This window comes from Lissotriton vulgaris, chromosome 8 (assembly GCF_964263255.1).
Source record: "Lissotriton vulgaris chromosome 8, aLisVul1.2, whole genome shotgun sequence".
Lineage (NCBI taxonomy): Eukaryota > Metazoa > Chordata > Amphibia > Caudata > Salamandridae > Lissotriton > Lissotriton vulgaris.
In genome coordinates this window covers 1,396,636,318-1,396,662,962 of record NC_141696.1, presented here as the reverse complement: position 1 = coordinate 1,396,662,962, position 26,645 = coordinate 1,396,636,318, and the positions used below count along the sequence as shown (strand labels likewise).

Here is a 26,645-nt window from a genome sequence, read left to right as displayed (position 1 = left end):
CGCTTTGCCAGCATGTCCAGTTGCCACTGGACTATGGGTCACTCAGTATCAAGGTCACAGGCCAATCCTTCCTGGGTCAATAACTCATCCACTGGGGATCCGAAGCTGCACCTTGACGACACTTCCAGGATCAGCAAACTCAGGTGCAACGTTTTGCATCAGGTCCTGGTCCCTGGGGCTAGCGGTTGGTGGAGAGTTGAAGACTTTGGGCTATCAACTTGCCCCAGCAGGCTTCTTAGCTGTTGTGTCCCTGTGCTGTGAACATGAGGCTAGCTCACTGACCCTTGGAGTCTCTTGGCTTTGGCTGGGCCCTGGAGACGGCTTCTCCCTGAGCAGGACACAGCTCCTCCCTTTTGCTGTCCACCAGGTTCAGTCCACACCAGAGCAGCCTCTCTTCGCTGGCTCCACGGTGCAGTAGGGCAGTCCTCCTTTGGTCCTCCGTTGTAGTATCTTCCCACCAGGAGCAGCCTGCCTGCTGCTCAGCCCATCTTTCAACTGTCAACACTCGCACCAGGCACCCAAGCGTTCCACTCATGCCCATCACACGATCATTACATACAGAACACTCACACTGGCTGAGCAGCTAGGAACAAGATAGCAGGGGACATTATAAACATAACAAGAAGGTACTACATCCGTCCAGTCGAGATCGGGCTTCGGGGTGCCAGGAGGGCCCTACTTATGCTCAGAAAATGCCCTCAGGACATGATGCGGTTGGTGGCCAGTGGGCTACTATATTCCCTACCATCTGATAGCCACCTCCTGTGAATTGCGGATCTAGGCATCCCAGGATGCACCATGCTGCCCACTCTGCCGATGTGTGGAGATCCCTAGCCCAACTCAGAGGTGTGGTTACAAGGGGGGCTACACACCACTTGAAAAGCGGTTTGACAACTTGTTTCCCCTGCCCTGTACCTAGTGCCAGCCTGTCTACCTAAACAATAGGGCAGTTTCTCTTTTAAGTGTTCCCCATTTGCCTTTCAAAAACAGCTTCTTCTTTAAAGCTCTCCTTTTGCACCAACACCTGTGTGGCTTCCTGTAGGAAAGTGATAAGGTATCGCTCCCATGCAGGCCCCTATAGTCTCCTTTCCTGGGAGTCATTAGCACGTCTCCACAGGAAGGCAGAAAGCTGACCGCAGGACAGACCCAGTGTGAAACAGCAAACTAACACTGGAAATTTTGGGCTAGTATGGTGGCAACTTCTAAAGTAGCACTTTGCCCACCAGTGACACTAAATTCTGATTATTTTGATACCTTACAGTACCAATGTGTTAGTAGTCCCATTCAGAAGTTAGCAGGCTGAGATGTCAGCCTGTAACTCTGTACTTGCTCATGGGGCTACCAGCCTTTTCACAGTAAAAAAGACAATTTCGGGTTTTTACTGCTGAAACATGCAGAAGTGCATGTTCCACTTTGTAACATACATAGGGCACCCTGTCTTAGGGCTGGTTTCACCTACCTTAGTGGTGATTAACATACATTTTTAAAAAAAAGGTCTTGACTTTGCCATTACTCTAAATGGCAAAGTCGAGTTAGGAGTTTACAACTGACCTTCCAGTCTGCAGGGGCAGTCTGGGAGCCATGTTTTACCTTGTCTCAGTCAGGGTGACTCAAAAAGTGTTGCAGTCTGTGGCGTTTCACATACAGCCTTTGCTGCTGCTATTGAACCACAACGCTAAGCAACCCAGATGTCGCTGGAATCTAAGGTAAGCTTCTGTGTCACTTGTCTCAATATGAATCTTGTGTTAGCATTTGGTTTAGCCTTGCGTATTATTAACATTGCTCTCACATGCAATTTTTCATGTGCCATGTATAAGTGTTCGTCTTACAACTTGTTGTAGAAAAATGTACACACGTGTATTGACACTCAAAACAAATATTTCTTTGGTGGTGGTGGTTCTTGTGGTACCTGTGGGTGTACATTTAATAGTGTGTGTATGATGTTGGTTTACTAAGCTATTAGTTAAAACAAAAGGGCATTACACATAACCAACATATACATTTTGACCCATCTGGAGGCAACGGAGCACTATTAGTCAGCAGAGAAGACAGCCCATGCGGGAAACAGTCTGTTGATGACACATCCATATACGGCAGATGGAACTAAGTCAGCTTGATGGAGTACTGGGAAATGCTGCCGTGGCAGGACAATGGTAGTCCCGCTAAGATTTAAATCAGGCTGTAAGTGACCGCAATCCAACCTATCGAATTTGTTTGGTTAAAATGATTTGAAGTGTGAAATTCGCCAATGCTTGTTTGCGGCTGAGTGAAATAACCTGGTTTACTATACCTTGTAAAATCTATATATCTGGAACCCTCGGGTGGATCTTTTTCGTTGTGGTGTCTAAAAATATTTTTATAAATTTGTGTTGGGTTTTTTGGTGTCTTGGTGATTTTTTCTTCAATTGTTTTGTTGCTGTTTCAATGCTTTACACTTGTTCCTCTGTGCAGGCCTTGCTGCTCAGAGCCAGAGCTACCCAGGGTTAAGCTGAATACTTAACGGAACCAAACCTAAGGGTCCTAAAGGAGGTTGGAAAATATTACAAAGCGAGATCGCACAGCCACACAATACAATATACCCATTTCCTCGCATAGCACATATCATTGCCACCAACGATACACATTTTGTGAAAAGTGAATGGGCTACTAAATAAGATTAAGAGAGCAGCGATACTGGAAACAGCCAACCATTACGTCCCTGTATCCGAAGGCCTTAAGAAACCCATCCACTGGGCGGTATTTGCAGTTTTCAGGGAAGGCAGAGATTTAACAGGGTGCAGCATACCTAGCTCTTTGGGGGGACGTACCTACAATAAGTCTAAACGTGTATGCAATGGCCTCACTGTCTGGTGAATTACTGAAAGTTATTGGTGCAGTCTCGTTTGAAGCTGCACTGAATTACACACCAATTGGGGGCGAATTCAATGGGGCAATAGATGAAGAAAGGGACAGAAACATCTAAACCAGGGTTGCAAATGTAGGCCCGACCCACCTAGCATCCTTTGAGGAAACATATGGTCTCTGTGATGCTTTCGGAAGGCAACACACTTAAGAGATAAGAGTACCCTTTTTCTCTGGTTCTCAAGGGTCACTCTCAAGTACTGACTACTTAATGGTCCCTCTGACAGATGTGTATACACAGACACACATATACATAAGCAGGGTTCTCGGACCATGTACCATTAAGTATGTGGTTAGACAACAGGTTTTTAAACAGGCTCAAATGTGTTGCTTGACGTCGTGGTGGCTCCAGAACGGTTCTCTTAAAAAAAAGCCCTAAGAATGGAAATGGAGCGGTACTTCCAAACTAAAGGGGTTCTGTGGTGTCACCAGTGGCATTATACAAGCCTTGCAAACAAATTATAAGCTATAGTCTTCACAACGAGAATTTAAAAAGAAAGGAGAGGCTTCAAGGCAGGCTTTGACATAGATCCTAGACACTAGATGACAGGCACAGGATTGAGGCAACTGAGCATATCCATTACAAGCTGGACACTGCCAAATTGCAGCTTTGCCTACTGGGTCTGCAGTAAGCTCAGAATACGTGATAGGTGCCCAGGAGTATACTATATGATCAAGGTGATAAAGCAGAGAAGTTGATATACTGGCTCAATGTGAGAGACAACTGACCTAGCGCCATACCCTGCATGTAGACGGCTGGAGCACAGACCGTTGCTGTATAGATGGCAATGGCAAGCGAATTTGCTTGATTTTATGGTGAGTACAAAGACCCATCAGGGAACCAGACCTTCTGACTCCTGGGTAGGTACCTATCGAAATTAATGAAAAGTCTGAGCTCTGAAATAGAAGATCGAGTACTCCTGAAGAAGGGAGATTATGGGGGAGGAAATAACCAAAACTATTGCTACAATAAGGGAAGGAATCTGGGTTAAATGGCCTGCCAATCGAATTTTATAAATGTAATACATCCTTAGTGGCCACCCCATTGATTGGAAAGCTTTACTGCTTCCAAAGAAAAGGATTTATTGCCCCATCATTTGAACCAGGCTTCTCCAAAGAGTAGCATGTGAGCTACTGGTAGCTCTCAGGATACATGTATGCAGCCCAGCCTACTAAATTAGAAACTTTGCTTTGTTGAATTAGCATACATATACCAAAATTGAAGGTGCATATCTGAGACGAAAATGTGGTTTTCAGAACTCATAAGCTGATACTTGAAAAAAAATTGAAAATTTCCGAAATCTATTTAAAGCTGATATTTGAGTAATAAATCACGTGGCATTGTCGAGACATTTTACAAATGTTATTAGCTTGGTTCCAAAGGCATTGTGCTACGACTTTTCTATATTACCCATGAACAGGCATTCCAGTTTGCCAAAACCTTTTCATACACTACTGCTGGCAACCGCACCTGATCCACTGAAGTGGTTGGTGGTAGTAATCTTGCATATTTTAGCCACTAATGTAATCTTGTCTGATGTTGACACTATTACAACACTAATTATATTAGTAGCTCTCGATGAGTTTTACAGAACACAAGAAACTCTTATTACACAAAAGGATGAAGACCCCTGTCATAAACATACCCAAAATATGCCAACTGCTTGGGAGATGTGAATCCTACAAACCCATTTCTTTAGAAGCTAAAGTCCTTGCCAAGATCCTGGCCACTCACCTTCTGAGAGTAATATGGGACTTGGTGCACAAGAATCAAAGTGGCTTAATGGTGCCTAGAGCAACTAAACACGATATACAGGGACTGAACAATGCACTCACATTGGTATGGTGGCTAAAGACACCACCAGTCCACAAGATTGACTTTGGGAAGGCCTTTGATAGACTTGACTGGAAATATTTATTTTATCTGCTGGGCCACTTACATCTACAGGCCAGATGTATGGCCTATGCACATATGTAGCCACTGGCACAGGTGCTAGCTAACAGCGTTCTATTTCCTTGCATTTTTAGGTGGAGCATTCGAGACCTCTTGTACATACTTTAGTAGATATACTTTAGTATATACTTATATGTACTTTGTGGGCTCTGGAGATCAGCCCTAGGACTTGTCTGCTTCCGCTTAGGGACTTTTTTTCTGTTCAACTGCCTCTATTTAACAGTCTTGATAGAAAACGACCAGCAGAGGTCAGTAAAAAAACAGAATTGCTTTCTGCTGAGGGACTTTTTTAAAAAAAAAAATTCGGGCAATTGCCTCTATTTAACTTTGACAGAAAACAACCAGCAGAGGTCAGTAAAAAAACAGAATCACTTTAGCATTCTCTAGATTCCAGTCCATAGAAATCGTCTTCCAGGAGCATCCGTAGACAATGATATTTTTTTCAAATCTTGTATTTTCAGTGATATGACCACCAAAGGCCCTGCTTTGGACTATATCATTTCCCACTGAAAGGCAGTATTTCTCTCCTTGTGTACTATACTTGGTGCCTCATGCAGTTTGGTGCTTACTTTCCCTTCATGTTAAAGAACAGTAGATGTTTCAGCACCCAGGCTAATGTGCTGCATAGCTAAATACATATAAGGTCCCAAAAGCGAGACCGATTGCACTGCAAATGCTTGTAATCATATAGGGCTGTCCCTTGACGCCTCTATTGTTCGCTACTGCAATTAACTCATGTGCAGCACCAATTATATCCAACTCTGTTCTAGAGGGCTTTGACTGGTACCCCTACCTTACTGACAAAGTCCTTCTTTGTGCAATTATTTTCTCATATTCTTAAAACAACTCGAAAGGTCGAGGCCCTGCATGCTGCACTTAGTTAATGAGCAAAGGGGATTTCTCCAGACTTTGTGTCAACTATAACAAATCTGTCTATATAGTGGGCAAATCGCCTCAGCGTTGAATGAAAGCTGGATTTGACGGATTCAAAACAAACAGGTTTATGAGTTGAAAGTATGCTGAAGCAAATATGATTGCATACAGCACAGATAAACAGATTGTGATGACTGATCATGTATTGTTGCCAAAGTAAAGTAAATAATGCTCTACCAGCAGACCTGTTCAAGTAAAAGATCCATTGTAGTATCTTACCTGTGAAATCGCCTTTAACCTTTTGATGGCTGCAGAAGAAAAAGCCTAATACATGGTTAAATCTCTATGCCTTTTGTAAGCTTTGTTCCTAGCAGTGTGTGTGAGACATGGCTGCTGGTACCAGCACATGGAAAACTGTTGCGGGAACCAAAGATCTGAATGCTTGATTCAAAATCCAGACCTGGATATAGGGTGTCTGAGGGTGGGTAACTGAGGAACTTGGTGACACTGAGAGCTTCTCAGACTTGTCTTCTAAAGCTTCTCTGATGTTTTTCCTAACTGAACACTGCTGAGGTGCAATCGGCCGCAGAAGAGTTGCGTATTTATAGGCTGCCTCCCTCAGGAGCACTCATGGGATTACAGTGGTTGTGGGAGATACAAATTTCGAGTGGGTCATGGGGTCTCCTGCAGTCAACAAATGTGCATCTTGCAGCCCGCAATTGCGTTTCTGACTTATGTTGCAGGCTCTGCCCCATCCAACAGAGGGCAGCCCCAGTGGCATTTTAGACTGTGAGTGAGTGTCTAAGTTGCACAAGACAACTGAAGCTTGAGGTTGAAGCTGCCATCATCCTGAAAAATGGATGACTAATCATCAGTTTGTATCAGTCCACCACATCATTTTAACATTCAGGGATTTTAGCAGCATCAGACTTGTCAAATAAGCTTCCATATTACTGCTTCCACTTGCTCCTGAAACATCAGTGTGCCAGTCTCATTCTTAGCCTTGCTTAAAGAATGTAAAAAAATCACAATGCCTTGAGCTCCAGCAACTGTACAAACTGAAGAACTGAAGAATCTCTGACACCCAACAACACCAGTATTCTATCCTGAACTCTGTGACTTTGACTTGTGGAGATTCAGAGATAATCCTAGATCTAAGAGGAGTCTGCATGTTTATGGAGGACAATGGTTTATCAGTCTTCAAAGTAAGGAAAAACCAGTATTTCGTCTCTGTAATTCAGCTACCATCCTTATCTTAACAACTCTTGGAGAATATTAAGAGGAGTAATCACCTGTTTCTGATGTGCAACAGTGGTATGGCAATATATGCAAGTACTAATTTTACAGTCAGTTCAGCTTTTTCAGAGCCTGAAAAACCTCTAATGGTGTAACCATTAATTGCTAATGTTTAACCTAGAATTTGCTGAGGTGTGTAAGATTTGTAAGGTCCAAGACTTCATTCTTTTTGGGTCAAAGACATATCTGCAATAACACCCCCATACATCTTTCAAGGAGACAGCTTCAATAGCTTCTTTTGCTAGAAAGATTACTTCCTTCATCAAGATGACGTTATGGGAGAAGGGATGGAAAGTATGAAACAAGTGGAAATGTATGGGCAACCGGCTGAGTATAACCTTGGTGGACACATCACTCCGAAAGCTATTTTTCTCCAGCGTTACAGAAACACAGCCAACTTAAAGTAGTTTAGTTGGTGGTGAGGTGGAAGAAGAGGTGGGGGCCTGCTTCTGTTGTGTCTAACAATGTTTTCTACAATACAGGAGGAAGTACTGGTGGGAAGGCTGGGTGGTCTTGGACATTTGTCTCAGTCTGTTATACATGGTTCTGCAGTAATGCAAATGCTACTTACCAGTATGCATCTGTTCTTGGCATGTAGGGCTGCTGAGATTCATATCTGTGCATAGATCGCCGCCTAGTGTTGGGCCCGGATGATTGCACATTGTTGTCCTGGAAGAGTCTTCGAAGTATCACGAGATAGGTGGCTCCTCCCCTGGACTACAGTGCGCATGGGCATCGCCTCCATCCCCAGATTGTTTTTAGTCATTGGCAGAGATGGAGTGAAGTGTGTGAGTGATGCCCATGCTATGAGCATATGTATACATACATGTGTATGAGTACTGCAGCTGCTACAGGCGCCGGGGAGGAGGGTGGGCGATATGAATGTCAGCAGCCCTACATGCCAAGAACAGATGCATACTGGTAAGTAGCATTTGCAGTTCGAGGCATGTGGGCTGCTGAATTCATATCTGTGCATAGAATATATAGCAGTCCCTCCATTAGCGGCGGCCGCCCGTGCCAGCTGCAGCAGTCTGGAAAAGTGTTTTGAGAACAGCCTGACCAACAGCTGCCTGCTGTTTGGAGTGCACGTCTACACAGTAATGTTTAGTGAAAGTATGTGTGGTCGACCATGTGGCTGCCCTACAAATATCATCTAAGGGAATGTTACCTAGGAAAGCCATAGAGGCCCCCAACTTCCTGGTGGAGTGGGCTCTTGGTGGGATAGTGAGAGTGCGTTTAGCTTTAGCGTAACAGATTTGAATGCATTTCACGATCCACCTAGCGATCCCAGCTTTGGAGATAGCGTTTCCCTTGTGTTGTGTGGCAAAAGCAACGAAAAGCTGCTTGGTTTTGCGAAAATCTTTTGTCCTGTCCACGTAGTACATCAAGGCTCTTTTAACGTCAAGGGTGTGGAGCATCCGCTCCGCCAGCGTCTCTGGGTTTTGGAAAAACACCGGCAACTCAATTGTCTGGTTCATATGGAATTGAGATACAACCTTGGGTAAGAATTTAGGGTTAGTGCGGAGCACAACCCTGTTAGCATGTACTTGGAAGAAAGGTTCTTGGATGGTGAGCGCCTGCAACTCGCTAACCCTTCGTAGCAATGTAATTGCTACTAAGAAAGCAACCTTCCAAGTCAGAAACTGAAGCTCACAAGAGTGCAGTGGCTCGAAGGGAGGACCCATCAGTCTCGTAAGAACCACATTGAGGTTCCATTCTGGAGCTGGTGGGGTCCTTGGCGGAATGACTCTCTTGAGTCCTTCCAGAAAAGCCTTGATAGCAGGGACCTTAAAAAGTGACAGGTGTTGCCTATTCTGGAGGTATGCTGCCATAGCAAACAGGTGAATGCGGATGGAAGAGTACGCCAAATTGCATCGATACAGGTGGAACAGGTAACAAATGATGTTTTGAATGGAATCATCTAGCGGGTCAATATCGTGGTTAACACAGTAAATGACAAATCTCTTCCATTTAGCCGCATAGCAAGATCTAGTAGTGGGCTTTCTTGCCTCCCGAATGATGTTCATACAATCGGGAGGAAGATTGAGGTAGCCAAACTCTAGGACTTCAGGAGCCAGATCGCCAGGTTGAGCTGTTGCGGATCTGGGTGCTGAATGTCGCCATGGCTCTGCGTCAGAAGGCTGGGAGTGAGATGAAGCCTTTGATGCGGTACCACGGAGAGTTCCAGAAACGTGGTGTACCACGGTTGGCGAGCCCACGTTGGAGCAACCAGGATGAGAGTCATCGAGTGCTGCCTGAGCTTGCGTGCCACCAGCGGTATCAGAGGTGCTGGGGGAAAAGCGTACGCAAATCTGCCTGACCAGTTCATCCACATCGCATTGCCCTGTGATTGCGGGTGTGGGAACCTGGCAGCGAAGCTTTGGCATTTTGCGTTCTCCTGTGTGGCGAAAAGGGCTATCTCTGGATGACCCCACCTTTGGAAGTACGGTTGGAGTACTGATGGATGTATCTCCCACTCGTGCATTTGATGGCTGTGCCTGCTGAGCAGGTCCGCCATCTAGTTGTCCTTGCCCGGGAGATGCTCCGCCATGAGGAAGATGTTCCTCTGAATGGCCCACTTCCACATGCTCTGAGCCAGATGAGACAGCTGCGGAGAGTGTGTGCCTCCCTGCTTCTGAATGTAGTACATGGCTGTCATGTTGTCCGTCCGGATCAACACGACTTTGTTGCACAGATGTACTTTGAACGCCTTCAAGGCCATGAAGATTGCCATCAGTTCCAACACATTGATGTGCATCTTCCTTTGCTGTAGTGTCCATAGTCCCTGCACCGTGTAGTGGAGTACATGCGCTCCCCATCCCTGGAGAGAAGCGTCCGTCGTCAGGATAATCTGTGGCACGGGCTCTTGGAATGGTCGGCCCTTGCAAAGGTTTTGTGGATTCCACCAATGCAGAGAGTTGTATGCCCGACCGCTCACCAACACTAGGTCTGTCAGTTGCCCACGAGCCTGAGTCCACTGACGTGCTAGGCACTCCTGAAGCGGACGCATATGTAGTCTCGCGTGCGGGACGATGGAGATGCAGGAGGCCATCATGCCTATCAACTGCATGAACACCTTCGCTGGAAGCGAGTGCTGAGGTCTGAATCGTTGGATCAGCGTTTGGATACTGGCGATTCTCACTGAATTTGGCTGCGCAGTGGCTGCCATAGTGTTTTTTGACGCGCCCAGATACTGTCGTACATGGGCGGGCTGGAGATGGGATTTCGGGTAGTTCAGAGAGAATCCCAGATCGTGCAGGAGATGAATGGTGCGGGACACGTGGTCGGCGCACTGCTGCTCTGTTTTTGCCTGAATAAGCCAGTCGTCCAGGTAAGGGTAGACGTGGACGTTCTGGCGTCGTAGATGCGCCGCCACAGTCGCTAGGCACTTCGTAAAGACCCTTGGCGCTGTGGTGACCCCGAACGGCAGGACCCTGAACTGGTAGTGCTGGTCTTGAATTGTGAATCTGAGATACTTCCTGTAGGAAGGATGCAAGGGGATATGAAAGTATGCATCTTTTAGATCCAACGTAGCCAGGAAGTCCCCCTGTTGAAGCAGAGGGAGTACCTGCGGCAACGTGAGCATATGGAAATGCTCCGAGAGAATGTACCGGTTGAGGGGCCTGAGATCCAGGATGGGCCGTAGGGATCCGTCCTTCTTGGGGATTAGAAAGTACAGGGAGTAAACCCCTGTTCCCCTTTCTTGCAGTGGGACGAGCTCTATTGCTCCTTTTTGCAGCATGACTTGAACTTCCTGCTGCAACAAGTGCAAGTGCTCGCCGGACATAGGACGGCTTCTTGGAGGTATGTTTGGTGGAGTGGAAGTAAGTTCCAGACAGTAACCGTACTGGACAAGAGATTTGACCCACCTGTCCGTGGTGATGGATCTCCACACGGGCAGGAACTGCTGGAGTCTCCCCCCGACCGGTGTTGAGTGGTCGGGGGGCAGTGACAAGACGTCACTGCTTGTTGGCGGCGGTGGACCTGGAGCTGTTGTTTCCACGTCCCCTGCCCTTGACATTGTTGCCTCTGTAGCCACCTCTACCCTTGTTGGTGTATGAGGTCTGGGTATTGCTCATGTAGTACTGGGTGGATTGCGATGCCTGACCCCTTGAGGAGCCTCTGGTATTGGAGCGGCGAAAGGAACCACCCCGAAACTGCTGAGACTGGAGGGCCCCCATAGACTTAGCAGTGTCTGTATCTTTTTTCATTTTTTCAAGCGTAGCATCAACCTCGGGTCCAAACAAATGGTCAGGATTAACCGTCTGGTTAAGGATGGTTGTTTGTATATCAGGTTTAAACCCTGAGATCCTAAGCCATGCATGTCTTCTGAGCAACACACTGGTGTTGATTGCCCTGGAGGCTGTATCGGCCACATCTAGCGCACATTTGATGGAAGCATTTGTAATGAGCTTTCCCTCTTGAAGTAACATTTCCCCTGCCCCCTTGTAGTGGTCAGGCAAGTGCTGGAGCAGTGCTTCTAGGGTGTCGTAATGAGCCCTCTCGTAGCGTGCAAGTAGGGCCTGCGTGTTTGAGATGCGCCAAATGTTAGCTGCTTGTGCCGCAATCCGTTTCCCCGAGGCCTCAAATATTTTCGACTCTTTGTCTGGGGGAGGAGCGTCACCAGTTGTCTGTGAGTTCGCCCTCTTGCGAGCGTTGGATACCACCAAAGAGTCCAGCGGCAAGTGTCCCTTGATATATGTTGGATCTGAGGGCGCTGCCTTATATTTTTTATCAATGCGTGGATTGATGACACATGCCCGAGTGGGCTCCTTGAAAACCTCCTGCGCGTGCTTGAGCACTCCCTTGAGCATTGGCAAAGTTTTGATTGACTTTTCGGCCACAGAGAAAGTGTCAAATAAAAAGTCCACATCCACAGGATCAGAGTGCAGCTCGACATCATGGTTAGCTGCAGCTCTCTCGATCAAAGCGTTGAAGGCAGCAGAGTCCTCCGTTGGCGAAGTTTTCGCCGCAAAGAGTTGCGGTTCCTGACCCGACTGCGGGTCCTCAGGGTCGCCACCGGCAGACCAAGGTTCATGCTCCTCCTCCGGATCCGAGTACGCCGGATAGTTGTACTCGACCTCCTCCTCGTCACCATCCCCCGCGTTGGAGTGAGTTGGTGAACGCGGCAGGTCACTTGGAGACGCCGGCGCCAAAGGTGCTGAAGTACCCGCAGAGTCCTTCTTGTGTTTGAGAGGAATGCGAAAGTGTTCCAACACCGGCTCCGCGGTGATTTTCCTCTTGAGGAGGGACAGTTTCCCAGTATTGGCGTCGATGATGACCTCACGACGCTCTTCCTCCGTGAGTGGCTGGAGCCGAGGCTTAGACACCACTGGAGACGCTTTGGGCGTCGACACCTCCTTCGAGGGCACCCCAGCCCCCTGCTTCGAAGCGAAGGCCTTTGGCGTCGACTTCGGCGGCAGGGTGAAGCGGATAGGCGCTTGTGCCTTCGACGGCTTCTGCGCGGGCTTCAACACCCCCTCTTTAGGTTCTGGAAGCTCCGCGACCTTCCGAATCCGTTGCAGGGACTCTTCGACCTTCCTCGAAAGGGCTGGAGAGGGATTGACCGCCTCACGTGATTTCCCTGACTTGGGAGTGGTGTCGGCGAGAGTCACCGTCTTCGGAGTCGACGCGGTACCGTCCTTGGCTCCGACGGCCGGAGCCGGGGAAGCCAGAGCTTTGGGATCGCCTTGACGCTTCTTCGAAGCCTTCTTCGGGTCATCGACCGCGACCATCTTCGGCGCCGACGCAGCAGCGTCGGACGACTTTGCCTTCGGCACCGACCCTGAGGCCCTCGGGTCGGCCATTTTGGCGGGACTCTCCATGTCGGCCATTTTGAATTTCTTAGGCTTTGACGCCTCAAGAGCTATCTGTACCGCTTTCACTTTCGGTTTTGAAACCTGAGGTGTTGAGCCCGAAGGCTTCACTTTCGTTTTCGGAAACGTGAGTGGCACCTCCAAAATGTCCGTGGCCGGGCCCGCAGGCGGGGCTGCTGGACTAATAACGGGGTCTTGGGTAAGGCCCGAAGGCGATCCCTCAACCTGGGCCGCAGGAAGGGGGTCGACCCCTGAGTCAGTCCGGGGATGCTCCTCCTCCGAGCTATCCCCCACGGTGGCAATGGCCTCATCGTCGTCCCCTACCTCGTCGCCGGCTCCGTCTAACTCCTCGTCTCCTGCGTCGTAGGCCTCCCCCTCGGACGCAGGGCTAGAGTCCGAAACCTGTTGGACATTGTCGCTTTCAACTTCTTCTTCGAAGATGTCGTCCGGCGGGGGCGCAGACATTTTGGCCTGGAGTCTCGCAGCCCGACGAATCTTGAGGGTCTTCTTGCACCGGAACTTTGAGCAGGCCATACACCTGGCCTCGTCGTGGTCCGGCGACAGACAAGTGTTGCACACTGGGTGCACGTCGAGGTGCGAGTATTTCGCGTTGCACACCGGGCACCGTTTAAACGGAGTCCGTTCCATGTCTGGAGCGTCGTGTAGGCCCGTCCGCGCCGACAGCACGCGGAAGGGCAGCGAGAGTTCGGAGCTGAAGAAACAGTAAACCCGAACGAAAACGATACAGGCGCCAAGCCTAAAGACCTTATGGTCTCGAGTTTAAGAGAGTTAACAACTACCGGTTCCGATTGAGGGAACCGACACACATCCGAACCCAATGGCGGAAAAAAACAATCTGGGGATGGAGGCGATGCCCATGCGCACTGTAGTCCAGGGGAGGAGCCACCTATCTCGTGATACTTCGAAGACTCTTCCAGGACAACAATGTGCAATCATCCGGACCCAACACTAGGCGGCGATCTATGCACAGATATGAATTCAGCAGCCCACATGCCTCGAACACTCAAAACCGTGTACAATGTTGATGAAACTGACACTTTGGTGAAGCTAACACCAATGAAAGCACAAATTTCACAAGTCATTCATAATTAAAAGCATACACATTAGGTTGGCTTGCGCAATACTTGGGAATGTGCAATGCATTCACCCATGATACCCAATGAAAATGGTGGTGTTCAATAAACGTGGAACAGTGTCTGCTTTGTCAAGTCTTCACAATATGTTTGGATGCCTGCTCCCTTGTCCTTGGACAGTTGGCGGAAGGGACCATTCATGTGATCTGGCAAACTATTTATAACTACCGGTCACAGAGCATAAGTGTGCATAGTCCAGAGATTGGAAGGAAAGGCATTCAGCTTTTGGTTTGTTGAAGAATCCTGGATCACCATGGTCTATCTGTGCACAATGTGTGGTCAGAAATATTAGGTCGGAGGGAGGGAAGGCGACAGTGAAGAGCAATCTGTTAAATATGAGAGTTTAGTAGTGCTTCTCCTAGGCCGCAAAATGTGTTCTAGTCAGGCCAGGCAGCATAGGATGTTCAGCAGAACCTGAAGGTTTCAGTACCATTGTGAACAGATTGGCCTTCATATTAAGTCTAGTATCTGACAGTTCTACTGTCCGGAGTCATCTTTATGAACAGCCCAAAAGAGTTGGACTCTTCTGAAGGAAGGCTAGAAGGGAACTGAATGTCACCTTCCAGTGATACATTCAGCATTCTGGTAATTTGCGGGTCTACATTCACAGTTTATGGGAGGCAGCAGATTGTCTGCCTCATTTTCTTCAACTGGTATTGGTCATGTGTCTAATAGATAAAACACATCACAATCTGCATGACATGTAGGTGCTCAGATATGCCTAAACTTGAAAATCAGCCACTTCAAACCAACCGGACCTCATATCAGAGGTGTAATGACCTGAATATTTCCAACACGACTGCTACTCCATCCCCTCCTGCACTAGAGCATGTACTCTACTTTTACAATCCTGCACAACCTTGCATCCAAACAGCCCCTAGGAACAGAGTTTCTGTTTAGTGTCTTGGTGGACTTTTGAAAATGTATCAAGACTGCAAAGTGTTAGCAGAGCCATAAGCAAGTCTGTAGCACTGCTCTGGTACCATCGTATGAGGATGTTCACAATAAAATCATCAAGTTAGGGTATATCTGGACCCTCACCTCTGTGAATACAGAACTACTAGAGCTTAGTGTTTTGTGAGGACTACTAGAGCTTAGTGTGGACAGGGGGCACTAAACATAGCTCAAATGGCAAGACCTTGAATTGGCAATGACTTTGCCCCACCTTCAAACTAAGGAATTTGCAATATTTCCTGTGGATTTGAAAATGGAAGAAGGCAATCCTTTCTTCAAATATGGAATTAGTGACCATTTTGAAGGATGGGTTCCCGATGAGTTTGCTGAAATACTTCAGATCCATGATGTGCCTGAGGCTCTTGTATCAAGTAGTTAAAAAGAGCGAGTATTAAATAATATGCATATTGTTATAGTCTAGACAATACTGAAAACATGGGGAAAAAGTTATTAAAAAAATGCTTAAGTAATGGAAAGTAAACTTACAGTCATATCTTTTGAATTCTGCCATTCTGATTTAGGTGGGCCGGGCGCATTTTTCCAAGGCTGAGCTGACTCTGATGTAAGCTTTGTCAACAGCGAGGTACCTTTAGATCCACTGGCAGTCACCAAACAAACACCTCTTATTTCTGGTTCAGCTCGCCCCATAGAAGTACCCGATGCAGAGTGACCCTGAAAAGAATTGCATTACAACGTACCATAACTGAGAAAGTCCTTAATAACAAAGCAAAACTAAAATCCAACAATTTGATCCTAACAGAATAAAGTATATTGTGCAATTATTTTGTGAAAAACTGCAACTGGAATCAATTTGTCTCCATTAGTCACTGTGATAAGAAATACATGTGCAGCACCAAACACAAGTAACTTACCATCAGTAATTCTTTTCTAATAGAGACTATCCAACTGCAGATACCTCTCCTCATGAATTTACCCAGGCGCCAGACTGGATTCAGAAACTTTAAAACAAGTCTCTTGCGTTTGGGTAGGTGGCATTGTGGGGCTGCACTTCAGCTCCATCCACCCCGGCTGTCACATCAGAAACCATATATGTGCACCACCTCCGCAAGCTGACGTTGGTTCGTTTCTGTTCCCCATCCGCACCGTCAAGGTAGAGCTATGGAAATCAGATAGTGCAGTGTGCAGATCTTGTATCACTGCTCCGCAAACCCATGGAACACTTCACACTCCTATATATTCCATGTTTCAGCTACCATCCCCGTGGTCTCCAGGATGGTCTTCTATAGGGACCAGTTCCTTCGCATTCGAAGGAACTGCAAATGGAAAAAGGATTATTTCAGAGAATCTACAGTCCTGATTGAGAAACTGGCCAACCGTGGGTACCCTAAATGCCTAATTACCATTCCTGTAAACGCGCATGATATTGCCACAGGGATCATCTCCATTCTCCCAGCCCTAAACGTGCAAACACACGCATTTCCTTTGTCTCTACCTACTGCAGGTCTAGCAATAAAGTCAATAAAATAGTTTTAAAAAACTGGCAGGTGCTCCGTACACAAACTATTTTTCAGGAACCACCACTATTCTCCTACAAAAGGGGCAACAACTTATCTGACCAACTAGTACGAGCCGTCATCTGGAACGACAGTAAAAATAACACCACATCCATCTTCTCTTTATGGGGTCTACCACCCATACTGGGTCATTACAAATGCCAAACCTGTGTGGCCTGTGCTCTTACTATTAACACAAAATAATTCACAGTAAAGGGCCATTCTTACCAACTCAAACGTAATGTTATTTATGGCATCCAGTGCCTTTGCGACCTCCTACACATTTGTCAAACTACCCAAATGATCAAACACGTATCACAAGAGTCGCATCAAATGTAAAATTGTGATGGCTTCCCTAGTCGCACATTTCATGGACAAAAATCATTCAGTGACAGAAGTCTCACCGAGTCCCTCTCAGAAGCTGCCCTTGATTGGAGCGGTTCTGGATTCGAAACGGTTTCGGGTTTGTCCTCCCGAGCAGAGAGTTCGGGATATTCAGGCTATGATTTCGATCTTTCGGCCTCTCTTCCGGGTTTCAGTCAGGATGACCCTCCGGCTCCTGGGCCTGAAGGCCTCTTGCATCCTACTAGTGCAACATGCCAGATGGCATATGCGGGCTCTGCAGTGGGACCTGAAGTTCCAGTGGGCACAGCATCAGGGCAACCTGTCCAATCATGTCCAGATCTCGGAGGGCACTGCACGACAATTGCAGTGGTGGCTCACAAACCACGATTGGGTCAATGGCAGATCCCTCTCCCTTACCCAACCGGAGCAAACAGTGGTGACGGAAGCGTCCCTCCTGGGATAGTGCGGCCATTGGGGGAGGCGGAGATCAGAGGCCTCTGGTCTCTGGCATAGTCCCACTCCATATCAACCTTTTGGAGCTTCGGGCGATCCAACTTGCACTGAAGGCATTCCTTCCCTCTGTCCGGGGAAGTGTAGTGTAGGTGTTCATGGACAACACCACCGCCATGTGGTATTGCAACAAATAGGACGGGTGGGGTCGTGGACCCTACGTCAGGAGGCTCTGCGCCTCTGGACATGGCTGGAACACCAAGGCATTACCTTGGTGGTTCAACACCTGGCAGGTTCTCTGAACGCCAGGGCGGACAAACTAAGCTGCCGGTGCTTGATGGATCATGAATGGCGTCTGAACTCGGACGTGGCGCAAGGTCTCTTCTCGCAGTGGGGAGAGCCTTATTTAGATCTATTCGCCACCGAAGAGAACGCGCAATGTCATCAGTTCTGCCCTGGAATTTTCAAGGCGGCACTCACTCAGCGACGCTTTTCGTCACAAGTGGAGTTGCGGTCTGTTGTACTCCTTTCCGACTATACCACTTCTGCCCAGTGTGCTGAAGAAGATTTGGCGCAACCAAGCCCAGGTCATCCTTGTGGCTCCGGATTGAGATCAAAGATACTGTTTCCCCGAGCTACTCAGCATGGCGCTTGATCCCCCGATCCGACTGCCTCTTCGGGAGGTTCTTCTGTAGCAGCAGCAGGAAATGGTCCTTCACCTGAACCTGTCCAGCCTCCACCTCCATGCGTGGAGATTGAGTGGCGACAGTTGACAGCTTTCGATCTTCCTCCCGAAGTCTGTGATGTCATTCTGGCAGCCAGGCGTCCCTCCACTAAGACGGTTTACACCTGCAGGTGGAACAAATTTGTGGCATGAGGTCCTTCTGTTCCTTCTATCTTTGGCCCAGCACGGCTCTGTTCTGGGCACTATCAAAGGTTATCTTTCGGCCATCTCTGCTTTTCTAGGGCTTCCAGATCAGCCTATTCTTTTAAGTCCCCGGTTGTTAACCGTTTCCTCAAAGGCATTACGCACACATTTGGGGATATTCTAAGGTAAGGAATCTTTCACTAATGTGTCTCTTTCAGATTCTGTACTATTCACAGTTATCTTCTCCTGAACGATATGGACATAATTCACATGTGGGTTGGATGTTATCAACATGGTATGTAGCAAACTGTAAGGTGATCTTTACTACCTACTTTATGTACCCGGTTCCTTATGCAGAGTGCTTCACTCCCACTATACATTGTATACACTTACTAGACTATGTGTCATGGGGAAGGATCATTAATCAGTAATGCTGGTTTTTACAGAGGATCATACTATACAATAATTTATTGACACAGCTGTTTTGTAATAATGCACATTTATCTGATGTAAATGTTTCATGAAAATCTACTAATAAACAGATCAAACAAAAAACACGCAAGTGCAAGCCAAAGCCTTTAGCACCATGGCACTCTAAAGAGATGATAATAAACAGTACTTCTGCAGAAGGAAAAGAAAATGGCAGAAAAGCAGGAGTCTGAGATCTTCTTAATACTGAAGTTCCTACACTCAACAGGCAGAGAGCTCATTACATTAGCCACAGCAAGTACTATACTAACACCAAACAGAAGAAGAAAGCTGTTAAAGACAATCAAGCACTGATTCAGCCCTTGCCAGACACACCCATTCTTCATTCCACAGAAAATTACAATGCCAACAACAACTTCTTCTGTGAAATAATACAGATCTGACACCAGAAACACCAAGCCTGCTTCAATTCTTTATACCGTTCCTATAGAATCCCGCAATGTTTAGCCTTAGAAGCTATCTCTCTCCAGATCTCACCAAGATACTCCACTCTCTCAAAGCCACTTCTTATGAAGATGTCATACAGTTGTCCTTCATCAACATTCCCTATTGGGATCCTCGCTTACCTCTATTTACCATCATTGATACCTTCCCTTTCCAAACAGGATCTTCCTAGAAGCACTCAAGACTCCCACTCCTTCAGAAACATAAACCAGACCCTGATTACCTCGCTAACTACCAGCTGATCACTCACTTTTCCTTCATCTGGAAGATCATTGAAAAAGAAACCTATTTTCTACTCCAAGACCACATCCACGCCAACCATCTCCTTTATGACTACCAATCTGGCTTGAGGTCACGCTGTAGCACGGAAACAGCAACCTTATGTATCATAGAGAGTGTCCTTTAACCACAGATTAAGATAACCCCTGCCTTCTGATATTGCTGAATCTCAGAGCTGCCTTCAACACTAAATTCTCAAATGAGATTTGTAGGAGAGTAGGGTCTGCAATCCTATGATCACCCAGATTTTTTGCTTTTGTTTCACTGGTTTACGACTTTCTCTGGCTGTGGGCCTGCCAATCAGACCCACAGCCTGGCTGTTCTCTTTCTAAATTACAACATGTACCCTAGGTACATTTCAAATTGGTACTGGGCCACCTTATCAGACCCTGTAACTCAGGGCATAGGTGTACCCAGGGCCTACCAGGGGCTGAAGCATGTATTATGCCACCCCTGGCTGGCCTCCTAAATTTGACACAACTGGCTGCATGACAGCTGGGGCGAAGTCGTGTAATCACCCTTTGCTATAGATATAGTATACCTATATCTAACCCTAAAATGGACACACAGATTCCTATCGGTCACTCCTATGGCAGGCCTTAACAATCCTGAAGGCAGAGTGCTTGGAATCGTGTGAGATGGTGCTCTGGCATGAGCTGAGCCTGTCTGCAGCTTGCGGAACCAAGTCCTAATAGCTGTTCCATGATATCGTATACCATATACTCTTAAGTGCATTATAATCCTCGCGGTTATGTTATGTTATGTTATGAGAATTTATATAGCGCGCGGCTGCCCCAGCCAAGGGGCGTCCCGGCGCTGCGAACTGACCAGGGTGCAAAGTGAAGGTGCACAAAGAAAACGGATTATTGGAAAAGATGGGTTTTGATGGCTTTCCTAAAGGCTAAAAGATCATGCATCCCCCGTATGGTTACAGGCAGGCTATTCCATAGCTTGGCAGCAAGGAGGCTGAAAGAGCGTCCCCCAACTCTAGCAAGTCTGGTGCGAGGGATGGTCACTAGATGTTGTCCCTCTGAGCGGAGAGATCTGCTAGGTGTATACTCAGACAGGAGGGGGCTCAGCAGTGGGGGAGAGGCGGTTTTAAGGATCTTGAAGGCTAAGCATAGAGCCTTAAACTGGATCCTTCTTCCCACCGGGAGCCAGTGCAGTTTCCTTAAAGTTCCTGAAACAGAAGAGTGGCGGGGTAGGCCGACCAGAGCTCTGGCAGCCGCATTCTGGACTCTCTGCAGTCTGGTGGTTTCGGCCAGGTTCGCTCCCAAAAGGAGAGAGCTGGCATAGTCCAGTCTGGAAAGGATCGTCGCCTGGACGATGAGCTGGCGGGTGCGGCAGTCAAAGAACTTCAGGATAGGCCTGATGTTGCGTAAAATGCCGAAGCACGTGGCGGCCACTTTCTTGGTGTGGATGGTGTATTTTAGAGCCGAGTCGATCCAGACACCTAGATTTTTAACACAGTCTTTTGGCTTAGGGGGAGAGCCCAGAATGTCAGGCCACCAGTTATCTCCCCAGGAAGCGGTGTTTTTTCCCAAGAGGAGAATCTCGGTTTTACCGGCGTTTAGTTGGAGAAAGTTCGCCGTCATCCAGTTGGTGATGTCGATGAGTGTCTGTTTAAAATGACGGGCTTCCAGACCACTGTTGTTATTCAAAGCCACCACCAACTAAATGCTATCTTTGGTATTGCTTTATCAAAACATGTCGAGTAAGGTGTCATACGAATTGGAATACTAACCCCTCGCCAATTCTGGCGACGGGGTTAGCATTCCACCCTTCTAGAGGGACACGACATGTATGTAAACTGTGAACCCCGGTTAAAGTTAAACGAAGCCTCAGCTCCACAAAATGGATGCTGCCACCACAGACACGAGTCTGACCCCCTGCAGCTGGGAGTCCTTCCAGCGAGGGGAGCCTGGACAAAGGGTTTCCTGTCAGGGGCGGTGCTAGCACCGTCCCAGACATGGTTTTGTGTATCCTGGGTAGGCAGGGCTTTACAGGAAGGTGACTGCTGAGTGGCACCCCGGTGCTCACTACGCATACGCCGGTCAGAACCAGTTCCAGGGGCACACCAGCCCCTGGCCTGGGGAAAGTCCGGCATGGCAGAGGGGTGTAACCACCCCCCTCCTAGTCCCACCCATAGGCAGGACCTAGTCACCGGGTCAGCCCCTTTTTTTAGTATAAAGATGGGAGCGGGCCCCCTGTTCAAATTAGATCATCTTTGGAATCAAGACACGACTTTCTGCGAAAGGACTTCAAGATTTCCTTCTTCAAGATTCTCCCTTGTGGCTAAGGAGTAGTCACCCTGCATCAAGCGGGCACCATCCTAAGAACACTGCGGTCTGCTGCAAGTCCTTCATCACGAATCCGACGACCCAGCTCGACGAGACCCGGCTTCCCTGGCACCTCTGACCTCTACTCACCTCTACAGCAAAGCTGAGAACCGTGAGTGCGACGAGACCTCGAGGGACCGACGATCGCCAAGACTGCACGACTTCTTTGTAACAAGCCCACCGAGTCTTCCACTGGTGAGTGCTTTGGGGTCCGAGAAGCCCCAACCCTGAGCAGCTCCAGCACCGAAGATCAGCCCTCCAGCATCTCCACGATCTGCGTGGGGCCCTTCTGCTTTTGCGTGCTCACCGCGCTATGTGGCTACTAGCCGGCTGGCTTGTGGCCTTCTTCACGACGCCCGACGACATCACTGCTGCTGGTCTGGTTGCTCCAGACTGGCCCTTGCTTCCTTCTTCAAGAGAGGCACCCCGGACCCTCCTGGTCCACTCCAGACGCCATTTTAGGTCCACCGCGTGGGCTTGAATTTGCCAAGGCTTTGTTGCCCAATCCTGGGTCCAGCGACGCCGACAGCTTCATCCATCGTGGGACAGATCGCTCCTCCATCCTGGTCGCCGACAACGCCTCCTGGTCCGTGAGATCTGCGGTCACAGCGTCACCCACTCACCTTGTCGAGGTGGCTACCATCCGGTGCCCTCCTGGTGCCCACTGACTACTGGCTAGTAGTCTCGAACTTGGTCCCCTCTGCTTTCAGGTGTCATCTTCCTTCGATCCAGGCTTGGATCCATCAAACTTTCTTCACTGGTCGCCTGCCAGCAACTTCTTTCTTCCAGGCTCCTGGTCCGGCAACGAGGATTCCCGACGTCTTTTGAGTCCTATGCAGCTGCAGCCCCTGGGCTAGGTAACTTCGGCATTTCGGTGCCCCAGCATAGCCTCACTATCCAAGGGTCAGGATCCACTTTCGTTTTCTCCCTACCAGGTCGGGTTCGCCCGAGAACACTAACTCTGTGATATCTAGCTACCATAGACTTTGTCCCGCATCTCGCGTGAGAGTGCACACACTGCACCCGAGTCCCCTGGGTCTCCTAGAAGTAATCTAACGATTCTATAGTCAAGTCCTAGCGATTCCAAAGCCTATTAGTACTGTACTTACCTGCTAGTAATTTTGCATTCCACTTTCTGAGTATATGGTTTTCCGTGCCCCTCGGGCATTTGTATATACTGTGCTAACTTAAGTATTTTTGTAAGAGTTTTGGTTTGTGCTTAGTACCCTGTCCTCATAAAGAGTACAGGGCTGTTGTGATTCTTAATAAATAACTGTTTATTTTCATAACACTTGTGTGGTGTCCTTTCACTTGGTGTTCAAGGGGTATATGTGGTATAACAGCTGGCTTAACACGCCCTCTCGAGTCTTTAGCCTTAGACTGCTCGTATCCACGCTACTAGGATAGCTGGTCTATAAGGTTGACTTACAACCAATCATCAATAAGGGTTGCTGGACTGATACATAGTGTTCACTAGAATAGTGAGCACTGCATATCAGGCCACCTTCTCACAAGATTCACCATCAACTTCGTTCACTGATTCTTATTTACCTTTCCAACCAACACCAGTTTGTTCACATGGGCACCGCCAGGTCACCAAAGATCCCTATCACCTGTGGAGTCCTCCAGGGTTCCATACTGTCTCCTATCATATTTAACCTTTACATGGAGCAGCTTGGTGCCTGCTCACATAGGGCAGCATAGCAGCATCAAGATTCACCAATATACACAGAATACCCAACTCTACTTCAAGGCTCCTCTGTTTGCAGAGTCCACCAACGAAGACTTTTAAAGACTTCATCAATGAGAAAAAGGAAATCTTACACATGAGCACAGAACTCATTCTAACACTGTCAGGAGCACTAACTTAAGGGCCTCATCCAAACTCATGTCTAAGACACCAAAAAGATGAAAACAAGTTACTTACCTGTAACTTTGGTTCCCCAGTATTGGTAACTTTCATAGATTCCCATGCTTTGTATCATTCCCCGTCGTCGGAATGGGAGTCTCTGTAAATAGAAAATACCATAGTAGTAAGCACAAAGTGAAAAAATAGGCCTAGGCCTCATCTCATTTTGTAGCTTATCCACCTCTTTTTGTAAAAGAGACCAAACTTTTGCAGTAGCCAATCAGAGCAGCCTCACCCCATAGAACCTTCCTTGGAGAAGCTCAGAGCCTCAGATTTTGGTAGCCGTTGAGAACAGCTATACCACAAGACAATAAGACTGAGCTTTCCCAGGGGAGGCGGGTGGGCGCATGGGAATCTATGAAAGTTACCAATACTGGGGAACCAAAGTTACAGGTAAGTAACTTGTTTTCTTGCCCCAGTATTGGAACTTTCATAGATTCCCATGCTTTGTATCAGAGTAACCAGCAGTAAATAGAAAAAGCATATTTTGTAATTTGTGTACCTGAAAATGTCACACATATTTCTGATAAGAAAACTAGATACACATTAGAATCATAAAGCATGACAATAACCAGTAATACAAAATATGCAAACAGGAAGGCGGGATAGAAAGGAAAGCTCACCGACTTATTGGAAAAGGTTCCTCAAAACCGCCTGGCCCACTGCCGCATCCTCTTTCACAGAAGAATCCAAGCAGTAGTGGCGAGTGAAGGTGTGGACACTGCTCCACGTCGCTGCTCTACAAATGTCCTTGATTGGGACACCTGCGAATAGAGCCGTCGATGAAGCCATTGATCTTGTAGAGTGAGCACCAACTGCTCGCTGCAGTGGTTTTCCAGCTGCCTGGAAGCAAAAATGTATAGCACTGGAAATCCAGCGGGAAATACAAGCTTTAGAAACTGGACACCCCTTGCGAGGAGCACTGAATGAAACAAAAAGCTGTGAAGATTTTCTGAACTGTTTTGTCCGCTCCAGGTAGAATTTCAGGCATCTGTGAATGTTCAAAGAGTGCAAAGTTCTTTCCGCGGGTGTGGAAGGTTGTGGAAAGAACGGTTTTAAGACCACTGGCTCATTTAGGTGGAATTCTGAGGGCACCTTCGGGATAAATTTAGGATTTGTTCTTAGGATGAGAACATTATTCTTGAATTGTAGAAAAGGTTCCTCAATTGTGAAAGCCTGGAGTTCACTTACTCTTCTAGCCGATGTCAGGGCCAAGAGAAGAGCCAGTTTCCACGAGAGAAACTTAAGGTCAGTCTTATGAATAGGCTCAAAAGGGGCTTTCATGAGACATGACAAGACTAAATTCAAATGTCAGGCTGGTGGTGGAGGCCGGACTGGAGGAAAGACCCTGAATAAACCCTTCAGGACTTGTTTGATAATCCTTGCTGACCACAGGGAAGGACCTGAAGATGAACGTCTGAATCTAGAAATGGCCGCTAGATGTACCTTTACAGAAGACGGAGCCAATCCAGATTTTGCCAGAGAAAGGATGTAAGGCAAGAGTTGGTGCGGTGCAGAAGTATATGGATGTAAACCTTCCTTCCGACACCAAACACAGAATCTCTTCCACTTAGCCCGATAGGTTTTGTTGGTACTAGGCGCACGGGCCTGGGCCAAAATGTCCCTACATTCCCCTGAGAGATTTAAACCTTGTAACTCTCGGAACTCAGGAGCCACGCTGTCAATCGCAGAGACTTCAAGTCCGGATGTAGAACCTGTCCGTGAGCCATTGTCAACAGTGTTGGAACAGGATGCAGGAGAACTGGCTGGTCCTGGGAGAGGAGGAGAAGTTCTGAGTACCAAAGCTGTCTGGGCCTTGCTGGAGCGATCAGAATCATCCTGCACGGTTCCACCTTGAGCTTGCTGATCAACCTCGGGATCAGCGGAATGGGAGGAAAGGCGTAAACAAAGGCGCCGGACCATGCAATCAAAAGCGCATTCCCCAAGGATTCCCGATGGTGAACCCTGCTTGCGAAGGACTGGCATTTGGCGTTCTGGGGAGTTGCAAACAGGTCGATGGATGGTGTCCCCCATCGTGCAAAGAGCTCCTCCAGAACGGTCTGGTCCAGTTCCCACTCGTGTGAGACAGTCCTTTGGCGACTCAAAGCGTCCGCCATGACATGGAGTGTCCCCGCTAGATGTACCGCTGAAAGGGTGATATTGTTCTGGATTACCCAATTCCAAAGTGTCTGGGCTTCCCTCGAGAGGGTGGAGGATCTCGTTCCGCCTTGCTTGTTTATGTAGTGCATGGCTGTGGTGTGGTCTGTACGAACCAGCACTGCACGGTCGCGGATACTCGGAAGAAAAGCTTGTAGAGCCAGACGGATAGCGAGAAGTTCCAGGAGGTTGATGTGGAACTTGACTTGGACTGGACTCCAATGGCCACTGACCTTCAGCTCCTGGAGGACCGCTCCCCATCCCTCCATGGAAGCATCTGTTGTCAAAACTATGGGAGATGGTGGAAGTTGGAACGATAAACCCCTGGAAAGATTGTCTTTCAGCAACCACCAGCCGCTTGCCCTTCTCATTTCCGGGGTAACGACAATCCTGTCGTCGAAGGAGCCTGTGACCTGACGCCATTGCTTGTCCAACTGTTCCTGCAGTAGACGCATTCTGAGCCTGCAGTGTGGAACCAATGGTATGCAGGATGAAATCGATCCGAGAAGCGATTTGTACTTGCGAACTGTCAGTGACTTTCGAGTTTGAAGAAGGCAGGCTGAACAAATCAGCTTGCTTTGGAGTTCCTCCGATGGAAAGGCTAGGCAACACTCTGTGTCCAGGATGGCCCCTAGGAACCTCGCTGTCCTGGAGGGGCATATAACTGATTTTTCTTTGTTGAGCCGAAGACCTAGTTGCTCGAACAGTTCTCTGCAGGACGTGACTGCCCTGGACGCCTCCTGGGCAGACGGAGCCTTCAGCAGCCAATCGTCCAGATATGGAAAGACCTGTATAGCCTGTCTTCTGAGAAAGGCTGCTACTGGAGCCATAATCTTTGTAAAGATCCGCGGAGCGGACCGGAGACCAAACGGCAGTACTTTGAATTGAAAGTGGCTCTTGCCC

At 47.9% G+C, this 26,645-nt stretch overlaps 1 protein-coding gene across 1 annotated transcript in view; it reads right to left on the bottom strand.

Moving 5' to 3' along the window:
* Positions 1–26,645, bottom strand: part of LOC147698809 (E3 ubiquitin-protein ligase TTC3-like) — a 1,497,644-nt gene that overhangs the window by 39,321 nt on the left and 1,431,678 nt on the right. Inside the window, exon 44 of the mRNA XM_086935406.1 lies at positions 15,435–15,620. Within this exon, the coding sequence (XP_086791532.1) occupies positions 15,435–15,620 (186 nt within the window). The remainder of the gene's footprint in view (positions 1–15,434; positions 15,621–26,645) is intronic.